Source organism: Physeter macrocephalus, chromosome 11, assembly GCF_002837175.3.
Source record: "Physeter macrocephalus isolate SW-GA chromosome 11, ASM283717v5, whole genome shotgun sequence".
NCBI classification, from domain to species: Eukaryota; Metazoa; Chordata; class Mammalia; order Artiodactyla; family Physeteridae; genus Physeter; species Physeter macrocephalus.
Window position 1 is genome coordinate 139098987 of NC_041224.1, and position 24056 is coordinate 139123042.

The 24056-nt window shown below is 37.0% G+C and overlaps 1 protein-coding gene across 1 annotated transcript; it reads left to right on the plus strand.

Moving 5' to 3' along the window:
- Positions 1 to 836: 836 nt before the first annotated feature.
- On the plus strand, positions 837 to 19612 carry NAA30 (N-alpha-acetyltransferase 30, NatC catalytic subunit). The gene is made up of 5 exons (XM_024118165.3): positions 837 to 961; positions 1225 to 2005; positions 6791 to 6914; positions 8694 to 8749; positions 17781 to 19612. The coding sequence occupies exons 2-5, from the start codon at positions 1226 to 1228 to the stop codon at positions 17916 to 17918; spliced, it is 1098 nt and encodes a 365-aa protein (XP_023973933.1). The 5' UTR covers positions 837 to 961; position 1225; the 3' UTR covers positions 17919 to 19612.
- Positions 19613 to 24056: the final 4444 nt, after the last annotated feature.

The following is a 24056-nucleotide window of genomic DNA, read 5'->3' on the forward strand; positions in this document are numbered from 1 at the left end:
GACCACTTGTTAAGAGCACGCGGGGAGCAGGTTCAGGACACCTCTTGACTGGTGTTTCTCACCCTATCACAATTCGGGTCACAAGTTTAGGAATCTGCTTCTTAGCCATTGTCACTCTCTTTCAACATCTCTTAACTCTTCCCCAGGCGTGCTTGCAGCTGCCCCGCACCTGTTAATCCCATTTACTACTAGTTTTCCTGGGCGGGGTGAAGGGGATGAGAGAGGAAGAGGACTACCTGTCCACTTTCTCTTGTTTCGAAGGGGCAAAGACTAAACCTAATTCACATTGCAAACGACCAGGTTTCATCAGTCATTCCCATATTTTTCACAGTTCAAAGTTTTTAACTTCCTCTCCTTTTCAGGGATTTTTCTCTCCAGATTTGCTCCATTTTTAAGGGACGCGGGTAGCCCTCCCCCCGCCCCCGGTCAGAGCTAAGGTTAAACGTTGTACAGCTGAGGAAAAGCATTTTTAGGAGACTTGTCCAAGGCTGGGGCAGCAGGCCCGGAGCGGGCGGGCTTCGCGGCAGCTCCGTGGGAGCGCCTGTCCCGCCCATCCTTCCCGGGCCTCGCGCTGCAAGATCCGCGGTTGAACCCCAAGGCCGAGGACAGTGGGTTGGGAGCTGGTGACTCCAAAGCCCTCTGCAACTTCCCCGCCCTACAGCCCCACCCATTAGCACGCCGTCTCCCCCGGGGCCCGTAGGAGACACCTTCGTCCCCGCCCCTCCACAGGTCACCTCCCTCCACGCCCCTTTCCCTCGGCCCCGGCAGCCGGCAGGCAGGGAAGTGTCGTAAAGCCAGGCCCAGGAAACTTTACCCGGGGTAACAGCCGAGGCGCTTTACGGCGACGGCGGCTGAGTGTGAGCCTTGGCGGCGGTGGAGGCAACCGCGGCGGTGCGGGAGGCGGCGGCGGCGGCCGAGGAGGAAGAGGAGTGGCGGCAGTGGCGGCGGGGACCTGTGCGGGGTGAGCCTGCGGTGGGGACGGGGAGGGGCCGCGGGTGACAGGGCTGGCGGATGGGCGCGGGCGGACGGGGACGGTGGCCGGCTGAGCAGCTGGGCGGCGCTGAAGAGTTGGGGGGGGCCCGCGGAATTGGGGCGCCAGCTCTGTGAGGGACGGTTTCTGCCTTTGTTTCCCCCCCCCTCGCCGCCCCCGGCTCCCCGCCCCCCCTGCTCCGCGCTCGTCCGCCGGGTCTCATGGCTTCCCCTCTCGGTCTGTGTCTCCTCTAGGATGGCGGAGGTACCGCCTGGGCCTAGCAGCCTCCTCCCACCACCAGCACCTCCGGCCTCGGCGGCGGCCGAGCCCCGCTGTCCCTTCCCGGCGGGGGCCGCCCTCGCTTGCTGCAGCGAGGACGAGGAGGACGACGAGGAACACGAAGCCGGCGGCGGCGGCGGCGGCGGCGGCGGGAGCCCGGCGGGCGGCGAGGCGACGGCGGCGGCCAAGGGGCATCCGTGCCTCCGCTGCCCCCAACCGCCGCAGGAGCAGCTGCAGCTCAACGGATTGATCAATCCCGAACTGCGGCACCTCCGGACGGCCGCCTCCCTCAAGAGCAAGGTTTTGAGCGCGGCTGAGGCGGCCACGGTCACGGCCACCCCCGCCGGGGGCCCCAGAGCGACTGCAACAAAAGGAGCTGGGGTACACTCGGGCGAGAGCCCCCCTCCCTGCCTCCCCAATAATTCAAGAACTGCGCTCCGCAGCCCCGCAGAGGCAGCGGCGGCGAGCGATCCCGCGGCGGCCCGTAATGGACTGGCGGAGGGCACGGAGCAGGAGGAGGAGGAAGACGAGCAGGTGCGGCTGCTATCTTCATCCCTGACCGCCGGCTGCAGTTTGAGAAGCCCTTCAGGCCGGGAGGTTGAGCCTGGGGAGGATCGGACTATACGTTATGTCCGATATGAATCCGAGCTGCAAATGCCCGATATCATGAGACTGATCACCAAAGATCTGTCTGAACCCTACTCCATTTATACATATAGATATTTTATCCACAACTGGCCACAGCTGTGCTTCTTGGTAAGTGGGTGGAATGGAAAAAGGGTGAACTCAGCAGAGAGATCCAGACCGTGCAGGGCAGGGAGTGTGAGGGCTGGAGTGGCAGTGGATGTATCTTGCATTTCATAGTACGTTACGTGATGTAAAGTGCGTGTATGCACTCCTAATTATTTAATGAAACTGCTTTGAAGGTAAGGCTTCATGATCTGGGTTAACTTGATACTGATGTAAATGCAATAAGCCTGTGTGATGCATGTTGGGGGTCTTGTATCCTGTTTACATTAGCTTATAATCATGTTTAACCGTCTTTAATTATCCTCCCTCATCCTCAAAGCACTTTGCAGTCATTTAATTTGAACATGGTTCTGTTCGGATACAGGCCTTATTAATCTCTCAATTACAGCCATAATCAGGGAAGAGTGTATGCATAAACATGTTTTGGTGAACATGATTGTCAGTAAACTTGCTGTGGCCGCACTGGAGAATTAAATCTTAGAAGCATATTCCATAATTATGGAGATTGTTTGCTTTTACTTCAGCAGGGCAGTTAGCAGTTGTAGCCAGCCTGCTTTCTGGTGCACGGTTGCAGAAGGTGCTACTAACACTTCTGGTGGCTGAAAGACTCCTGAAACTTGAAAAAAATACCCTTTTGGGGAGTGTAGGAAACTAAGTGTGAAATCGTTACTAATCTAATTTTTTTTTCTTTTTTAAAGAAGCTGGTCATAGATATGCTTAAGTTCTAGTACTCTTGCTGGCTTGTGTGTAATATAGTTGACAGAAATTTTTTGCTTAATATATGAGTAAAAAAGACTTGGCTTAACCAAACAAGCTGAATATATATATTTTTTGACTTACGTAGTACTGGTAGTACCAATAGTTTCCCAATAATATTGACCAATTTCAGTCTGTATGAAACCTTTCACTTAAATATTGATGGCAGGTATGTGCTTTGTATCATGTACTCACAAGCATGTTGTTTCCATTGAATTTTATTGAAGAAAGACAACATGCTTTTAAGGAGTGCTTTATGATATGTGAAGGGAAAAGCCACTACCATTATTTGTTGTTTTAGAATTGACTTAATTGCATTTACTAATTCCCTGTAAGATGCTTTGACAATACTTTAGAAATCTTTCTTTTTGATTCTATAGCTTGGTGGTGATCTGAAAATACAACCTCAGTATTGTTGATAATGGTAGCTGTGCTATTTTCTGCATTCACTTCGCTAAACTTCAGTTTAGTATGTTTGTTTAACATACTATTTTATATTCTACAAAACTGCTCTTACAGGATTCTAACGGTTGCATCAGAATAGAAGTTCTAAGACACGTCTGTGTCAAATGAATATGGGAAGATGGTTTTCATAGCATTATAATAAATGTCATATCAAATGCTATTATAAATGCTGAAGATTGTAGATTGATTTAATTGTAAGTTAATTCACAGAAGCATACAATTTAGTTACACTTTAAATTGAAATAGTGTATGTATTTCTGTTAATTCCAGAAAATAGTTGTGTATGTGTGATGATTAGTCAACTTTTGAGTTCTAGTATTACCTAGACGTCTCTCAACTTGTCTGCCATTTTAAACTCTGATAAACTGAATATTAGTAAACTTTACTTTGATTTTACATAGACTCCTCCCAATTCAACAGCTAATTTGAACTTTAACCCTTAATAGCCAGGTTGTTTAACATTAAACTCTGAATATCTAGAAATTGTGATAATACGCAAGTGGTTGACCCGTAAGGTTTACTAATGCAAGTATGGATCTGGACGTATTGAACATAAAACAATAGTTAAACAATCAGAGGCCATTTGGAACTGGGGCCTTTATATTGGCGTTTAAAAAGTTTGAATTTCTCATGAGAACGAATTTAAAACAAATATAAGTATATGTTTATTTCAATTCATACTATTTTAGAACTATAAAGGATCCTAGAGATAATCTAGTTCAGCTTCATTTTTTTTTTTTTTTAATGAAAAAAAAAATTAAAGACCAGAGCGACTTAAAATGTTCACATCTCCAGATATTTAGTGTCCGGAGATGTAAAGCTAGAACCCAGGTCTCCTGGCCTGTCACTATGGAAACAACTAAGAAGCTGAAAAATGACATACCCTTGAGTCATTCAGCCAAGATCCTTGTGTCACCAAGTTATGCTTCACCGAGTAATAGTTGTCCTTGCAGACATCGATCTTAAGAGACTAGAAATCTCCAGAATGTTCTGGTTTCCATGAGTAACCTGCAGTGGATCAAATGGAATATATGCGGTTGAACCTTAGAAAATCGCCACTACTTGACCATATTTGACTAACAAAAGTGACAGTTTTTAATGATTCTTCCTAATTGTAACAGATGTGAAAGTATGGTACTGTACAAATGGGAGGCACTGTCATTTACTCTGTACTTAACTAATTTATCTCTGTCTCCTTTGAGTTCATGGTATTTTCAGTTGTTGGTGCCTTTTTGAACTTCTTAAACTTATTACCAGTGATATACTATAGTACTTCTGTTATTTGTTCTAAATTTAAATTTCCAGATTCCTGTTTTCCTATTTGTGATATTCTGGAATTTGGGAATCCGTATTTCACACAACTTATATTTTTCAAGTTTTATAGATTGACAAGCATTTGGCCTTGTAGAGTTAAATTTTAATCTTGCCTGGAATTTTTCAGTTCCCATCCTTGAAAAAAAGAACACACTTTAATAGCATGAGTTCCAAATGTATGTGCAGAAGCTTTTATTTGTAAAAACTTAACACGCAGTTCAGTGATTCTTGTAAGTGTATATTCATCAGCAATTTATCAGGAAAAAATACAGAATTGGCCTTCCTCACTAAACATCTTGCTAATAACAGTGAATCATATATTGGGCTTTTATTTTAAATGATGTGTACAACTTGATTTTTGTTCCTATAGATTCTTGATTAGTAAGAAATCAATCTAGTCTAAGAGTGAACTAATATAATACTTTGTTTGCTTATTACTTTCTTGGTCCGAGGACAAAGAAGATTTGTTTGAAATGCCTATCCAGTTTGAAAGTATTGTCCAGTAATATTGTGTCTAGTGGATTTAATTTTTTCCCCTTTTGGATGGCTTATTAACTGTGAAATGTAGCTGTCCTGTAATTTTGTATCATAGATTTGTATAGATTTCCATTTCTCCTAGTTTATGAGGTCAGGTCAAAAATATTTTAATGTACCTCTCATCTCTGATGTATGCACACACACACACACACACACACACACACACACACACACACAACCTCACACATCTATTTGAAATAAGTTATGTTCAAATCAGAAAATGCTGTTCAACCAGGCAACTTTTGTATATGTTTCAGGACTTAATACAGAAAGAAATTTTACTTTTCAAAAGAATTTTGAAAGAACCAGATTGATTTATCATGAATGAAAATGGAAATAACAATTTTAGAGGTTTATTGACCCCAAATAATTTTGGATTGTGTTGATAAAACAGAAATGAATTAGTGTGGATTGTTGAATTTAATATCCCTTCAAAGTAAATCAAGTATACTTCAATTAAAATAAATAAATTAATAGCCCTCCTGACCTAGTTTAGGCTTGCGTGAAATGGATTAGAATTATCTTGCCTAAAGATTTCTCCACAGTTGAAAAAAGGCTTTTTAATCAATTTACAGAATGATGAACTAAAAAAAGTCAAAACAGATTCAAGATAAGAGAGGTATTAAGTGTAAATTAGGCTTTGCTTATTGATTTTTTTTTAACCCATTCCTGGTTTTTGTTGTTGAAATAGATTCTGAAAAGTTAATTTTATTAAGAGATGATTTGAAGCTTTCATGTTTTTTTTATGAGGGCTCTTTACAGCAAACAAGTATTTCTGTCTGACACATTATTAAACAGTTGGAATGGAACTATTGCCCTATTTATATTTACCAGAATACAATCTTTACTAGAACTTTTTGTTGGTGATGGAATTTTTGAAAAACATTTTCAATGGTGATACTGGAAATTTTAATGAAAATGGAGGCTGATTAGCTTTTATTTAATAAGTAATTTTTGGAAGGCTGTACATTTTTATTAAAATAGAAAGCTTTGTAAATATTACAGCTTTTGCTTTAATATGAAGCTTTGATTTTGAGTTCTAGATATTCTGTGAGCTCTATGGCAATGACTCACACTGTCAGGAGAGTCCTAAAAATGAGACCATCGTATATCTAGTTTTTGTAGTCCTTCAGTAACAAAAACCCCTTGGGTAGGATCTAAGGAATACCTTAAAAATAATCCTTTTTCTTTTAGATTTTTTTCCCCTGATCAAAATCTATTATTCAGGTATAAATATTATGTCTTATATCTGTCTTTCACTAAAAATTTATTATAATTAAATATAAATTTATAGTACTCTGTTGATAAGTTTCACAATATTTTGTGATATCTAATGAAAAGACTTTCTTAAAAAAATTATTTTCACGTTTCCCCTTTCCCAGATCTTAAACATGTAGCTCTTTATTGCAGCTAATTATAAGCACCTCATAAAGTACTGGAATGTTTACCATGTGGAAATTTGCTTTTTTTTTTTCCCCTAGGCTTTAATAATGAGCCTAAGAAATTCATGTCCTAAAGAATGTTGAAAGATTTTAAAACTAGAACATTTGAAGGAGTTCTGGGATTTAGATTTCTGACACTTCTGTGACTGCTGTCTTGCTAGAATTCTCATTATTTCTTCCTCCCTCAAAAACACCAATGGTTGGCTGCTGTTTCCATGGGTAATTGTGCAATACCTGATGGCAATGTATTCTTTGTAACTGTTTGTTTATTTTTAAGGCCATGGTAGGGGAGGAGTGTGTAGGTGCCATCGTTTGCAAGTTGGATATGCACAAAAAGATGTTCCGCAGAGGTTATATAGCCATGTTAGCCGTGGATTCCAAATACAGGAGAAATGGCATTGGTAAGAAAAATATTATGGCACAAAAAAATGCCTAAGTTATTTTCATTTTTTTTTTTTTGAAGCAGAAGACTTAAATATAAATAGTATGTAGAAATGAGCATGAAGCTGAGGGAAGAAAATTGAATGCTTTTATTTCAAAATATTTTCAAAATGTTTTAAAAATGAATTGTTTCCTTTATTACTGTTTAATTATTTGAGAGATTATCTTTCTAACAATTAGAAGGTGATCAGTTTTCATCTCCAGACATTTTTTTGATCACATCCAAACTGCTTTGCATTATACTAAGTTCTGCAGTGTTTAATAGCATTATTAGAGTGCTTGATCACAGCGCTCAAGCAGCTGTATGTACTTGGGTTAAATGGTCCTCAACCAAGGCAAAATAATGGAGAAATTGTTACCATTATTTAGTACTAGTCATCAAACATTATATTAACAATTCAGGAAGGACCAGGAAAAAGGAGAATCGTTTCTTACTACTATTCCCAAACTCATCTCTTTCCTGGGCTACCTTTCCTGGCATTTGCAGTTAATCTTATACTCATGGTTTATAATGGTCATTAGAATCATCTGGGTGGTTTAAAAACAAATGCTTAGGCCCCTCCCCTTGAGAATCTTATTTGTCCTGTTAGAAGTAGGGCTGAAATTTCCCCAGGTGGCTATGATGTAAGCCTGTTAAGAACCGCTGTCATAGTGTCTAAGACCTACTGGCTCTTTGTTCAAGATGGAGGATCAGGTAGACAAGCACTTGTCTGAGCATGGCAAATTCTGAGAGGTACTGAAGCTAAGTAAGTATTCATGAAAAAAGAGTTTGATGCCTGTACCAGTATTTAATTACTAGCAGTTTTCTCACTGGTAGTTTTTTTTTTTAAAACTATGAGTGTATGTCCAGTTTAAGAGTGGTTCACACAATCTGAGACATCATGAGAAGTCATTATGAATAGGTTTACTTAATACATTAGGTTCAGCCAACTTTTCTTATAGTGTTACAGTTTGCCACTAAGATGTTTAATGAATTGGGCTTGTTATACAAGCCAAGTTTGAGTCTTTGATGTATTAAAAAGAGCTGGTAAGGACTCATGGCAAATGATAGGCAAATTGCCTGGCTACTTCAGAGGGCAGAAACCAGTGCCTTGAAGTTTGCATCCTGGCCCTCAGACATATTTTGTATGGCCCATGTAATGTGTGCTTGCTTGTGTTCATGGTTTGAAAATTGAGAGAGAAAATTTGGATTTCTTCTCTTAAGATCAGATTTAGCATTTGTTTTCCCTTTAATGTGCTAAGTATATCTGACCCAAAACTAGGATACAGACACACCACTGACATCATTTGGTGTGCCCAGGCTTACTATAAGGTTTGTGGAAACTAACACAGTGTCTTGGGCCCACTCTGGCTCACAGCAATTCTGGTGTGATCTTTGGCAAGATTGGCTCAAAGGTCATGGAGTGAGTTCTTACTAGCTGAAGAAGTTCCTGGGTTGCTCTGGCCATATCGTACCTTTTTTCTTGGAATTAAATAGCATTTACACCTGAGAAAAGGATATATATCAGGAGATAGGTCTTTCAAGAGGAAACTTGTATTGCTATGCATAGGTCCTATTGGCCTCTCAGTTTTAAGTCTAAATTTTTTTTCCCACTTAATTTGAGATAATCTGTGTATCTCATTCAGGGTAGAACCCAGCATTTGACATTTCTTTGCTTCTTATGACTATTATAATTTAGATATCTTTAAGAAACTAATTACATTTTTTTACTTCATTAATACTCAGCTCTGTATTCTAGGTACTAACTTGGTTAAGAAAGCTATATATGCTATGGTTGAAGGAGACTGTGATGAGGTAAGTCTTCCTAAATGTTTAAGACCTTTTATCCTGGGCTGTATTCTACTGGGTATTTTTATAAATAGCCCATAATAAATTGTACTGCAGATTTCATTGCAAGCTATTATTATACAAATGTAACTTGTGCTGAAAATTATATTCCATTTAAAAACACATGAATTTTGACCTAGAACAAATTTTAAGATGATAATGGGAGCTAAAATTTGTGTCAGAATGTAAAGGTAAAATTTTAGATATTTTTAGTAAATAACTGGTATTCAGAGCTCTTATTTGTTATCAGTTAAATCATTTAAGGTAGCCCTTATTATAAACCTTATTGTAATTTACTTGTGTATTGGCCTTGGTTTCTCTCTAAATAATACTTTTTTTTTTTTTCCCTGTGGGCCAACCATCAGCCCATATGAAGAACATTTCACATTTGAAAAAATCTCTCAGCATTAAATAATAAGGCTGGAGGGGGGAAAGACAACCACTTTTAAAATGTAGAGCTATCTGTAAATTAGCATAAAAGCATCTTCTCTCTTCAGCTTGTTTGTAAGGCCTGAAGGCAGGTAGTTTCTTTGTATCCTGCAGCACTGTGCTTTACATATGGTAGGTGCTCAATAAATAATAGTGATGATTGGGAATGTTAAGATTTACTGTTATGTAATGTGGAAGGGAATAAGTATAAACTAGGGAAGTATAGATATCTTTAATATAACAGTGGTGACTAAGAAGGATCAGAGTTGTGTTAGTAATTTTATGAGCGTTACTACTAACACTTGTCTTTATTATTGGAGGGCAAATGTGCCTTAGAGAGTTCTCAAAATACTTGAAATTGGGTAATTTTTTTCTCAGACTGACTTGAATAAGTAACTTGTTTTGGTTACTTTTTTTTTTTTTTAAGTGGGGTTTTTTGGTACAAAATTTATTCACAGTCACTAACCATCATTATTTGTGTGTGTGTATTTGGGGTGCAAAGTCCTTTCCTTTACCATCTTCACGCTTTTCAACTCTTCATCTTTCTTTCCACTTATAGCTGCTATTAATCTTGCAGTTTGCATCCTCCCATTTTCTAAGCACATATGAATGCAAATGTTTACACATACTTTTTTATACAAAGAAATCACAGTTATTATTCTGCTATAACTGCTTTTTCCACTTAACAGTAACTCATGAACAGGATTCCATGTCAGTACAGATGTACAGCAGGGTATTCTCAGGTTCCTTGTCCACATTCATAGTTCATAGTTTGACAGATCACACTAAATGGTGGTTGTATGAGAAGGCCTACAGACATATTGGGCAGCACAGGGAAGACATCCTGGGATTTATGGAAATTTAATTTTTTTACCCCGAATAAGAAAATTCACACATGGCAAAGGATCTCATATTCAAAGCTTTTAATTTCAAAAAGTAAAAGGTACAGTGGCCCTGATTATCTACATCATTGGTAACTAAAATTTGAGTATAAAATTGAACATAAATTTTTTCATGAGTGTAAGTCCAATATGGACCATGGCTATATTGACTTAGACAGCTCATCAAGAATAGAAGTCAGGCTTCACAAAAGCTGCTTAACAGTTTGGAGAAATCTTTGGGATGATAAGACCATGTTTTGATCCTCTACTGAGTAGTATGGTTCCCAGTGAACAGGGATGTTATAAGGAGGGAGTGTTATGTCCCTTATGAAAGCCTTTTCTGAGTTATCCTAGTTACTGCCTATGAGACAGGTAGTATACTTTACCTTAACTGATCAAATGTTTAAATAGTATTGGTTTTTCTTTGAAAGTTCTGAGGAATGATTAGATTTTGGTTATACTGTTATAGTCTTAAGGTTAAGGCCTAAATTAGTGATACATTTTATGGTAGAACTATTCATTGTGGGCCTAAAATTCTGATTCATTTTTCTTACTTTTCAAGCAATGAGTTTTATTCAATCTTAGACTGAAATAGGTATAGTTCCATGAACTTATTTCTGTTGTATGGTTTTAAGTGGATGGTTTTTGCAGTTTGAATAGCTCTGCCTCTGGATTAGGGAAGTCTTCCATGGTTTAAAAAAATTGGTTCTCTGTGCCCCATATTGTTCAGATAAAGGATTTGCTGTAGAAAGGGACAAAACTCTTGCTTACTCTTTTCTAGGCTTTCACTTTCCTTTTCTTTGAGTTTTAAACCCTATAAGCAACAAACTCTTCTGTCCTCTTTACCCTTCTGATTTTTGATGGTAGTGTGTTTGTTGGTTCTATTTCCTTATGTTACCATCTCATCCTGTTTGGTTTGTTTCTTTCCCCTCCACTCCAGTGTAACTACTTTGTATTTGCTAGACCCAGTAGCTTCTTGGTCTTCCTCTGCTTATGAAAATGCTTCTCAGTCTTTAAGACCCAATTCGGATATCAACAACTCCTTTTAAGTTTTCCTTGATCCTCTGGACAGAATCAATTGCACCTTCTGTGGTTTTCTTGACCTCCCTTTCTGTAATACTTACTATGCTTAAATTTACTTGTTCAGAGACTGTGCCTTAGCCACTGAGAGCAGAAATACCTCTTCTTGTTTACTGCTGTATTCTTAGTACTTAGGACAGCATTTGTGACAGAGTACGTGGTTCGTAAACATTGGTTGAATGATCAGTTTTGTGCTTCCAGTATCTTATTTATGCCTCTTTTTTTTGGGGGGGGGGGGCCGACTTTTGAATTTCGATTTGTCTATTTTTTTTTCATTAAAAAATTGTTTTTTAGTTCTTTTCTTTTTTTTAGTTTTATTTATTTTTTTATACAGCAGGATCTTATTAGTTATCTGTTTTATACATATTAGTGTATATATGTCAATTCCCATCTCCCAATCTAATTAGTTTTTAACTTGTCTTTGTCTCTAAGCTTCTAGGAACAGCAATCGTCTTTTTTTTGCGTGTGTGTACATAAAAAAATATATCTGAAAAAAATATATATCTTCAGGGTTAACCAAGTTATTAAAGTACCTTTTGATAAAAACAATTATATATAAAAATAGTTTTGTATATAATTCATTGTTCTGAGGAAAACTTTGAAATTATAATTCTCCAAGAATACAATGACCAAATTATAAAATAACTGACATGCGATGTTACTTCCATTAAGTTAGGCCAACCTTCCTTTCTTTTAAAGTGTTAAGAAATTTTGACAAATTATCGGAAAGACATTTGGGAAGGGTTTTAAATTACATTTTCTACTGCTTAGGTCATGCTGCTGTTTTTTTAATCTTACAGAGAGAGATTTTTGAATCTATGAGCCTATTAAGAGAGATACATTTGGAAATCTCTATGAAGCTTTACTGTGCACATCCAGTCAATTTTTACTTTCTGTTCTGTTTGCAGAATTTATTTATGACCTTGAGTCATGTTTATATTGCTTTTGGTTGCCAAGATAAATTGTCGTTTTAAGATAAATTGAGAGTGAATTAAACTGAGGTTAGTTGAAATGTAGATCTGTACATTTCACAGAGTTGAAATGTAGATCTTGCTTTTGCCCAAATAACAATGGTATTCTTCTGGTCTAATAGATCTTTTCATTTTGCCTTGCTATGACTTTCCTAAATTTTTATATCAGAATTAGACATGTTTAAACAGCGTAGCTAAAGATCTTTTCCATTTTCTGTATATTTGGATCTGACTAAAAAGTTATAGCATCAAAAAAAGAAACAGGTGGATTCATTACTTCATGAATAAGAAATGCATTACCTATATTGCTCATCTGGCTTGAATTTGGTTACTCCTCTATGTGGTCTGGCTGCCAAACATTTAGTGGCTACTAGGAGAAGCTTCTTGAGCTTGGGTTTTACATTAGGGGAAATAGTAAGAAAAATATATACAAATAACATGAATGAGTTTTCTTGTGTACCTAAAATAATGAACCCACGTGGTGGCCATTTACTTTTATGTACTTTTTTTGGAAATAAAGTAGAATGAATGGAGCAGCATGATGAACAGTACTTTACTTTTTAAGCTGTAGATGTCCCTGAAATCTTCATCTCTGGAAATTTAAATTTCAAAATATTTTTTAGGTTTATGGTTTGGTTACTATGATATTAATACTCAGAACTAACTCATAAATGATGAAAATATACTGGAATCAGAATTTCTTAATGGAGTTTTTTTTTTTTGTTTTTTTTTTTGTATGCGGGCCTCCCCCTGCTGTGGCCTCTCCCGTTGCGGAGCACAGGCTCCGGACGCGCAGGCTCAGCGGTCATGGCTCACGGGCCCAGCCGCTCCGAGGCATGTGGGATCCTCCCAGACCGGGGCGCGAACCCGGTTCCCCTGCATCGGCAGGCGGACGCGCAACCACTGCGCCACCAGGGAAGCCCCTTAATGGAGTTTTAAGTGTGCAGTATGTGACCTTAAAACATTTTTAGTTGACCAGCATCTTCCTATTTTCGTCTGTCCCCAGCCCCTTGGAGGCACCATTCTACACTCTGCTTCTATTAAGTTTGACTATTTTAGTTTCTGCATATAAGTGAGATCGTGCAGTATTTGTTTTTCTATGTTTAATGCATTTCACTTAGGGTAATGCCCTCCAGGTTCACCCATGTTGTCACACTGGCAGGATTTCTGTTTTTTTTTTTTTTTTTTTTTTGGCGGTACGCGGGCCTCTCAGTGTTGTGGCCTCTCCCGTTGTAGAGCACAGGCTCCGGACACGCAGGCTCAGCGGCCATGGCTCACGGGCCCAGCCGCTCCGCGGCATGTGGGATCTTCCCGGACCAGGGCACGAACCCGTGTCCCCTGCATCGGCAGGCGGACTCTCAACCACTGCGCCACCAGGGAAGCCCAGGATTTCTGTTTTTAAGGCCAAAATATTCGAGAGAGAGAGAGAGATAATGAGGACCTCTTTGAGGTCCTGATTTTTACTTCCTTTGGTTGTATACCCAGAAGTGTGATTGCTGGATCATATGATAGTTCTGTTTTTAATTTTGAGGAACTGTCACACTGTTTTCCATAATGTCTATAGCAATTTACATTCCCACCAACAGTGGGAAATTTATTTAAATAACCAATAATAAACCTGTTACCTGTTAACAAAGTAACATACATTTTATGGTAATGTACAAGATGACTTTTAAGCTTTTTGTGTTTAATAATTATATGTTTAACATTTTTAGTTTCATTGGAAACATATAGTTTGGCTGTGAGACAGAGGCTGCTAGGTAAAAAACAGAGTAAAATGGAATTATTTAAACTGTAAGGATTTTTGGTTGAGTAGTTTGGCCTAGTTAAAGAACTGGATATGATAAGCCTGGGTTCTAGATCCATCTTCTGTCGATATAGTTGTGTGATTGTAGGAAAGTAATTTAACTTTTAAAAATCTGTCTCTTTGTGCAGTGTGATGGTGATTCTGATCTTAAAGGGATGTTATGAAGAGCAATAAAATGGTTCAGTCAGCATTGTCGGTGTAAGGCCTGTGTGGTGCTAGACAATAAAATAGTGCTTGCCGTCCCTCCAGGAGCTCCTAGCCTGTAATATTAAAAAAGGCTTTCTAAACTGTAATGGTTTGGCTCATCCTGACAATGGTTTGTTCCTGAGAGAATCCGTAGAACTTCACTGTAACCCTTATTTTCTGTTAAGTAGAATTCAACTTGGCCAAGTTTCTTTAGGATTAAAATAACCTTATTATGCTTTGGCTTCCTATATAATATTCCCATGATGTGGACTAAAAGAATAATTTTATAGAGAGTTTCCAGTATAAACCCAGATTCTCTTTTAGTATGTTTATAAGAATTTCATAATTAAGTGTTAAAAAGTAGTTACTTTTTTTGTGGCATTTTCTATTATGTCAAATAATACATGATCTCTTTGATTAGAAAATGTGAGTGTGCTGAGAGAATCTTTTTCATTTTAACCAAGGTGTTAGCCCTTTGTGTGATGTTTTTCTATAAACTGGGCTTTATTTTATTAATCTGTTAGGATGCCAACAAACCTGAATTCAACTCTTAACAGTCAAGTGTATATTTGTGTAGCTATAGTTAGCCTCAGCTGTGTTTTGAATATTTTAGATTGCTAGATATTAATGAATATGGACTTGGATCCCCTTCATTATGTTAGATCTCCCATTCACTGCTTTGTTTTACTTTGGGATGCAATCACAGGTACAGAAGAGTGGATACTATTAAGCTCTAGTTCACATTTGGAGTCTGGTCTATTCTTGTTCTACTGGTGGCCTTGAGTTTCATTCACTTGAAAGTTAGAGATATATCTGTTTCATAGGGTTCTTGTGAAAATAACATTATGACAAATGCATGTAATATGAGATAATGCATGTGAAATGCTTTACGTAGCACTTAGTAAGCCTTCAAAAAGTATTAGTTATTTTTATTACACTGTTGCTCTCCTTTTTGTTTCTGTGAAATCAGTTCTAAGTTTTGAGTTGTTGCAGCTTTATTGCATCTCATATTAATTGTTTTGATTTAACATTTTAGCTGTAATTAGGTGCTGGCATAAGACAGAATTCTAGGAATTACTCAAGAGAATAGTTCCAAACTGGTAAATTGCATTGACCAGACTGGGGTGTTCCAAACTGGAGGATGGCATACATTACTGAACATTAAATTCCATTTTTTTAAGAGCGGAGAGAAATTGTTGACTTTTTATTTTCATCTTGAACCAGTTTGCTTGCTGTATAACTTTTATAGGAACATTTTCCCTTGATCTTGAACTATTACTTACTTGTTTTTAGATCTTTTTAAAGTTTGGATTAGTGTGTGATTTGCTCTCATGAGTTGTTTGCATAGGTAATTGCATAAGATGATACTTTCTGTTTAAGTACTCTGGTCATTTAAAAGCTTGGCAGTACTTTCGTTTGTTTCATATTTATGTAATGTATGTAATATAATGAAAGGTACTAAGTGTATATATAATTAACAGATGTTTAAGAGCCTTCTATGTGTCAAGCAGTGTGTTAGGTGCAGAGGAAATGGCTGTGAACAAGGTACCAGTGATCCCTCTCCTTGTTGGGCTCACCAGCTGGGAAAGATGTCATACTCATCAAACATTGAATGAAAGTACAGTTGAACAAGGAGCAGTGCCAAGTGCTGTAAGGTAGTATGAAGGGAAAGGAATACTCTACCCAGTCTGGAAGTGACATGCTAAGGCCAAAAGCAAGAAGAGGAGGATGGGAAGAGTGTTCTTCCAGACAGAGAAAACAGCTTATGTGAAAGATCCAAGGTAGGAAAGATAATGGTGGGTTCCAGAAACTGAAAGTTTAGTGTTGATCGTGGCGAGTAAGGGGGCGAGACCTAAAGCACAGTTAGCAAGGTAGGTAGAGGCCGTATCTTGATGGACCTTTTAGGTCTCTAGATTACTGTTAGATTGTGGACGTTTTCTTGAGGACAAAAGAGAGTCAATAAATGGTTGTAAGCAGGGAATTAACAAGCATCACTGTACTTAGAGTGGGAGACCTTTGGGTTAGGAGGTTCTTGTATTTATAATAAAAGTTGATGGCAGCTTAGACTAGAATGTTGTCAATGGGGATAGAAAGAAGATCAGTTTAAGAGAAATTTAAGAGAGAAAATTGAAATACTCAATGCTTGGATGTATGTAGTGAGGTAGAGAGGAAAGAAGTACAGAGATGACTCTTAGGTTTTAGGTTTGAGGCATTGATGGGATGGAGATCTTGTTACTGGTGTGTGGAATTGTAGAGGAGTTGATCATGAGTTTTCTGGGTCCGATGAGTTGAAGTACAGTCTTTTCTCTATTATTTATATCTGTTGCTTGAATTCTTGTCAGATTTTTTTTTGTAGCTTGCGATAGAACAGGAAGAGACTCTTAGGCTTTACTTGGGCCTTTGTTTAATTATACTTTGCCCTTTTTTCCCCACTCCAAACACGTCGGGGTTATAACATCCCAACAGTAACTGTGACTCACTGTGTTGATTCTCAGTGAGGTAGGTAGAGAATCAATAGAAAGGCAAATAGAGCTATGTATGTAAAAGGTGGGAGGATGGGATAGAGGATATTTTGGTAGGGGAAGGTAGAAGTAAAGTAGAAGAACATCACATAATAGTCAAAAGTATCAGTTCTTCATTGTCAGGGCCACTGGTTCAGTAATACTTTAAAAGACCCAGATAGAAGTTAATACCTCTGTTAAGTGTTGGTATCCATAGTGTCTAGACATTCTCAGAATGTCGTTCTCAGAATGTCCTCTCCTTACCAGCAGCAATCAACATCACCTGGCAATTTTTTAAAAATGCAGATTCTTGGGCACCACACCAAACCTAATCAGAAACTCTGGAGGGGGGAGGTGCAGCAATCTATTTTAATAAGCCCTCCAGGTACACTAAAGTTTTGGTACCTTTGATCTAGGTTTGGCAAACTTTCTCTCCAAAGAGCCTGATGGTAAATATTTTAGGCTTTGCAGCCCACAGGTCTCTGGTGCGACTGCTCAGGTCTGCTGTTGTATTGAGAAAGCAGCAGTAAACATCACTGCAGACCAATGGGCATGGCTGTGTTTCAATAAAACTTTATTTACAAAAACAGGCAGTAGGCATATTTGGTCTAAGGACGATAGTTTTCAGACTCTGGTCTTGACTGTAGACAAATATGGTAGTTGTCGCCAGGATAAAGGATGACATACTAATGAAAATATAGGAGTTGGAGGTCAATCTGAATAGTTTCCAGTACTGGTTTATTTTCTTAAATCTTTGATTGTTGATTTTTTTCTTCAGTTTTTTGTCACACTATACAGGGAACGAATTCATCTTTGTTTTAGTATAAAACATATATTCTCATTGCTAAAAATTCCAAACATTTCACAAAAATCAATAGAAAAGAAAATGTCCCCAGTGTTCCCACCCCCGCTTGCCCTGAGAGAGAATGACTTTTATAATTCTGATGATTGTTTTTCTGGGTTCTTCCTGTACGTCATTAATATTTACTGTTTTCACCATCAACTTTAAAACAACTAAATATAGTTTCTTTTTCCTAAATATTTGATCTTATTGTTTATAAGTGATTTGTCAAATTATGAAATTATAAATTAGTTTCAAATATTATAAAATTATAACTTAGTTTTCTCTCTCTTTTTTTGAAGGTTGTTTTGGAAACAGAAATAACGAATAAGTCTGCTTTGAAACTTTATGAAAATCTTGGTTTTGTTCGAGATAAGAGGCTGTTCAGATACTATTTAAATGGAGTTGATGCACTGCGACTTAAATTGTGGCTGCGTTGAGAAACTGACATCAAGGAACAACTTTCCAACGATGCAGAATCGACCTTTGCATGCAATGCAATTTGTACAGAATTGCTTTGCAGGTGGATTTAGTGATTTCCATGCAGCTCTTATCTGTCAGTGTCTCATTTGAGTGTCGCACAATATTTGTTGCACTTTGGCATGGCGCATTTGTTCTGAATTAAAAGAGATTGTTTTAAACTTAAAGAGTTCTTTTGGTACCAACAAGATGTGCCAGTTGATAGCCAAGATTTGTTTGTTCATTTGCAAAGTCTGCTGACATTGTTATTTACACAGTGATAATTTTATCACAGAACCAGGAAGTGGAACATGATTTTTGTTCCTTAAAAAAGCCAATGTAGATTGTAAAAATCTCTGAGTATACTAACATTTCACACGAAACCTGCCATAGTTTTCTGAGGGGGTGGGGGAAAAGCTTCAATTTTAGGTTTTATTTTTTCAATATTAAATTTCCATTCTTGAATATTGGTACCTCAGTGATTAGTGAATGAAAAAAAATGTTATGTAGGGTTGGGTGTGTCTTAACAATGAGTAAAGAAAACAATTAAATTGCGTCTGCCAGTGCCTGTGTAGATAAGTATATTTGTCTTCATCTCTATAGTTTTTGAATGCATGCTACCTTTTCCTTTTCTTTAAGGCCTTTGCAAGCAAACTTTTGTTTTTATTTAAATTCTTAATTTGGTAATAAATTATTTCAGATTTTTATAATTTGGATACTTTTTCCAGGTGAGTGACAGAGTGGTTTACTGTAGAAGTCCCTTCTTTTCTTACAGTAAGAAGTTGAATCTACTTGGAAAATCTTTGAGAAATGACTCAAAAGGGATGAGAAAAGTTGATGAAGCCGGGAATTGCTGGGTTTTAGATGCACTTTTTTTTTTGAGAGTGAGGGAATTTTTGGAAAAGAATAGAAAAATTAATGTAAATTGGTATGATTTTATTTAATCAAAATTATTGGTAAGCTGTGAGGAACAGCTTTTACAAAGTAGTTGGAACTTTTTTCCCACTTGGTTTGGAGTCACATTGCTTTCATTTCTTAAAATGCTTCGCTTTTGGTTCTTGGTCTTGAAATAAATTCCAAGGTGCACTGTATCTGTTTTAAACTGATTTTATTTTCTCTTCACTTACTTGTGCAAATTCTTGGGGGAGCTTTGCTTATTAGTTCCCAGAAAAAAGGGAGAAATGGAAAATTCTTCTTGGAATGAGTTCTATAGGTTTTCTTAATAGCCATCACCATGTTCATTAGTTACATTGTGTTTTGGCCAATCTGTGCAATGTAATTAATTTTAAAGTTGATTGCTTTCAATTGAGTCAGGAAACCTGTGATGGATAATTTATTTGACTGGAAAACCTAGGTACCCATTAAAGAAAAGATTCATTCTCTGTGAAAAATGTTTTGTAGGAATGTATTGTTTTTTCATTAATTTGGATATGCTTTACTTCTGCTCTAGGATTTGGTTTGAATTTTATTTTATGGCTATAATTACTGTATTTTTAAAAACCCTACCTCCATTAACAGTTGGTAAAAGCCCCCTTTCAGGAAAGTTTGTTGCCTTTTTGTTATTTTTTTGTTGTTTTTTGTTTTTTTTTAAGGGAAAGCTGCTCCTTGCTCAGTGTAGTGTCTTGAAAGTGAACATGGTGACAAGTATTTTTAAAATAAAGATACATAAATTTGGTGAAAATAAAATCTTCCTGTTGATGGGATCATTTATAGTTCCTTATTTTTAAAGAAAACTTTTTCTTTCCATTTTATATTGCCTTGAAAGTTTAATGGGCAGAATACTGGTTACATTAAAATTATGAAGACCACACAATACTCAGCTTTCCAGGTGACCATTTTGAGTACATTTTTGGTCAAACTTCATTTGGACTCTAGCACTTAGAGGAATACCAATCATAATGATGCTTCTGTTATTTTTAATATGGAGGGAATTGAACTAATAAAATAGTTCAGTACTTTCATTATCAAATTTTATCTCACCACTTTATATTTGACTTGCTGGTTCATAGGTAATGATTGTTGATGAACGTACATTTGCTTGACTCACTAATGAGGACAGTTCTAAAGTAAATACATGCTAGATTTTTAGCTCAGCCATTAATTTTTTGACAGATTGTCAATGAAACCATCACTACTGACCTTTTCACCCAGAATTGACCAAATTTTGCTGAATTGACTGGGTGTTTTAAACGAACTTAACTGTGTAACTGAAAAGTCAAATGGTTGTCATATTGTTTAGCTGGTGTTTGTTGAATATCTGTGTCTACCTTATGTCTTTAATTGGGTGTGCAGAAATTGTTTACTTAAGTGGACTAAAATTTTATCCTCTAGCATGGTAACCCAGCACCAAAATTAAGTCTCCATTTCAGGTGAAGTAGCATCAAACATTAACTTAATTTTTTGATATTGGGCTTTCATTTTTCTTATATAATCTTAAACCAGCTCCATTTAGAATTGATAGAGCGAGTTCACTTGGCTAAAACTGAGCAAAACTGGTGCAACTTTCTTTTAATGGGGTGCTGCCTCTTTAAGACTGACTGTACTATCCACTGACACTGGTTTGGCAGTTGCTACTGCTGAACATTTTTATACATGCTACCATGAAGCTATATATGTTAGTATTGAAGAAGCTAACGGGTATACTACCATTTTAATGTGTGGGCTGATTATAATTTCCCTTACATTAGGATGAAACTAGAGAAGTCCACAGATCATAAACCAGACAGTAGTTTTGAAGCTGAAGCCAGCAAAATTAAAAAAAAAAATTACTATTAAAAAATTGGTTTTAATATTTTCTGCCTCTTCCCCAAAGTACCCTCCCCATTTGCTTGACAAATCTTTGTAAAGAAGTTTGTTTGTCACATGTTTTTAACTTTACCTTGCCCTGTGTTATGGTATTGGCTGACATGTATAAGACTGGATGTGTATATTTATTATGGTGTCTAAAAATCATAAAGTTCATCACTTTCCAGGAGCATAGATAAAAGCAAATTGGTAGTGCATCAGAGTTACTTTTCAGTGCACCATGACATCACTAAAATGAGTGCTATATTGTTATAGGGCTTTCAGGTTTGTAAAAATATAACCATAAATTATATTGACGTCAGATATGAGTTGAGTATCTATAAAATATCATGTGTATCTCAAAATATTGGACTGCTGTTTGATGACTGGATATTGCTGCATAATTTTCTTCTATTGTCCCATATCCTTTTGGAGAGAGAGTTTTAATGGGATTTGAAATGTGCAAGCTGTCTAAATAAGATGCAGTCAAATAAAGTATGGTTAAGTTGTGTTTGCATTTTTCTTTTAGATACAGCTGTGTGCATTTTATGTTCGAGTTGTTTTACTTTCACCTACTAAGAAGAAAAAAGAAAAAATAGGCAATCTATTTTGTTCCCTGCTTCCTGCCTTGCATCTAAGAGTTATTTGGAAGAAGTGATACACAATTGTTATCTCTCTCACCTTGTGTTCTGACAAATTTGAAAATAACAACATGAACTTGATTTTACTAAAAGTTTTCAGAGTTATTAGTCAGCTCATATATCAGCTCTCGATACAAATGAGAGCCATTTTCTCATGCATTAAACCAAAACTTGTTTTTCTGTCCTTGTCCCATAGCAATTTATTTGTAAGACAGTTTTTATTTTAATTTACTCTTTTTTGTTTATACTTAAGTAATGTTTTGTTTTGTTTTCCCCTTGCTAAGACCAAAGGAAAATAGAGCAATATCTAAAGGGCTTTTTGTCCCATTCTTGTGAGAAGCTTTAAATGGCAGTTATGTATTCTTTCATATTTCAAGATTTATGGATATTAGTGGAAGAAGAGATCTGTTTTAATTGGGACTGCTAAATTACTTTCATCATGCCTGTCAAATCTTCACTTTGTTCTTTTATAGTCCTGTAGTGAAAATATCTGAGTTCATGTTTTACTTGGGCCCTATATGGAATTCTAAATACTTCATAAATTGTCTTAATAAGGACCAGAAAGTTGATACCGTTCTTTCACACCTATGAACAGAGATCAATAATAACCTGTAGCCTAGAGATGTAGTGATACTTTTAAGCAACTTTTTAAAAATGAGTGAAAAATTTCATGAGCAGATAGCACAATGCACTTTCTTCAGATTTAGAGCTGTCCCATAGCACTTTTTTTTGATAGAAATGTTATTTGTGCTCTCCAATATGGTAGTCACTAGTCACGTAGCTACTGAACCCCTGAAGAAAGGCTAGTATGATTGAAGAACTGAATTTTTAATTTTAATTAATTGAAATTTACACAGCCATATGTGGTTAGTGGCTCCTGCACTGGATAGCATAGCTTTAGATAATATTTAGACAGCAATAACTGAGGAAAGCAGCTTTTGAAAAGGATTTTTTTTAAGACTACTATCTAATTTATTGAATGAAATAGGATCATGATTAAAAATTGCCTCTGAGCAATATACTCTATACAAAAGAGTATACCTACAGTATTTATGTCGAAAATCTATTTCATTAAAACAGTATTTGTCACCACCCCTCTCCCTGCTCCTGTCGTGAATTAGCCATTCTGAGAAAAGCAACCCTTTCAGTTTTTATTATTTGGTAGTTCTCTGGGTTGCAGAGGTGCCGAGATTCAAGTGCCAAAAATTGGTTTCTGATGAGACTCATCTTTTTAGCATTAAAATATTTTACATCATTAAGCCTAATAACTTCTCATTTTAGATGAATTTGAAATAATTTTACCTGTAAATGAGATTGGTCATTTCTCGTTTTATGAGTGGTCGAACAAACATGGAGATGTATCATGTTTACACTTTTTTTTCCCTAAATTCTAGAATATTATGTATGTTGATACAAGGGCAAGTGTTTTTGTTTCTGAGAGAACCAGATTTATTTTCCTGTGTTCTCTGGCCACGGTGTGTCAATCTTGATTCTAGCTGGACATCTAGTAAGTGTAATTCATCAAAAGAGCAGGCGTGAAGATGGGAAACACCTGGCAAAAGGGAGTGCCAGGCTCGGTATAGCCTGTTAACACTGCTGGGGAAAGAGCGCAACGCACACGTTCTATTGATAGAAATCAGTGTTTAATCTTCATGTGAAAAAGACCTAGGAATAGTAAAGATCACCGAAGTGCCGAAATCTACCTACTACTACTTAAAAAAATGTAAACAATGCAGGGGTTAAAAATGTAAGGTTTTTATAATGCTAAGAAATAAGCTCATTTTTAGTTGATGATGGATTTTTATGACTACCTCTTTGCTGTATGAATATATCTCAATTTTTTAATACCTCAATTTCCTGAGAATCTGTATGTATGTTTTTGTAAATAAAATAATTTACCATATGCTAGAGAAAGGACATGGCTTTTGAAGAAATTGTATAAAGACATTTGTGACTGAATTTGTTAACACAGTGAATCTATTTGAAATTTCTGAAAAACAGCCTTTTCTGGCCCCCTTGACTGAGGTTTTCTTTTTTGTTTTTTTTTTTTGGTTTGTTTTTTTTAGTAAACATATTCTTATTTAGCGAGATCTGTGTTCCAGGATGTGTGTACCCTCATTTGTTCATTTATAACTGCAAAGATTTGTATGTCTCCTTTGTTTTCCTTTCATGCCAAAGAAATTCACCCTTTTAAGAAAAGTCAGCAGGTTGCACGAACTGAAAAAAATTTTTTGCCCCTTAGATAGGAGTTCTTAAGAAGCTTTATTTCCTAAGATATAAATATTTTCCAAAGGAAAATATCTTCAATTTCTTAGTTAAAGCCAGTAGTAAAAATTTGTAAAACTACGTGTGTTTTTAGGAATGCACTAGTTCTGTAGGAAACAATATTGGCAATTTTAAGGAACTGTGCTGCTTTAAAATCCACAATTGTATGAAACTTTTTGAAGCTGATACAAGATACAAAGTAATTGCTAAATTTTATGTATGTTTGTGAACTGCTCAGGGTTCAATGCCCTAACATATAGGCGATTGATCACTAACATCTGTAGGGCCAGATATCCTGTGATTGTACATGTTTATTGATCATTTTAAGGGAGCTGAAGTTGCTGCCTTAAAGCTAAACCTGCTGCCTTAAACTTTGCTACCTCCCTCCCTACAATCATGGCTGTAAACAGTGACTCGACAGTCAGCTAG

Excerpts from the sequence above, each read along its gene's own strand:
- NAA30 (XM_024118165.3), top strand. The coding sequence starts at position 1,226 with ATGGCGGAGGTACCGCCTGGGCCTAGCAGCCTCCTCCCACCACCAGCA. Across the intron at positions 2,006-6,790 it reads GGCCACAGCTGTGCTTCTTG|GCCATGGTAGGGGAGGAGTG; the intron begins GTAAGTGGGTGG and ends TTTATTTTTAAG. Across the intron at positions 6,915-8,693 it reads ATACAGGAGAAATGGCATTG|GTACTAACTTGGTTAAGAAA; the intron begins GTAAGAAAAATA and ends TCTGTATTCTAG.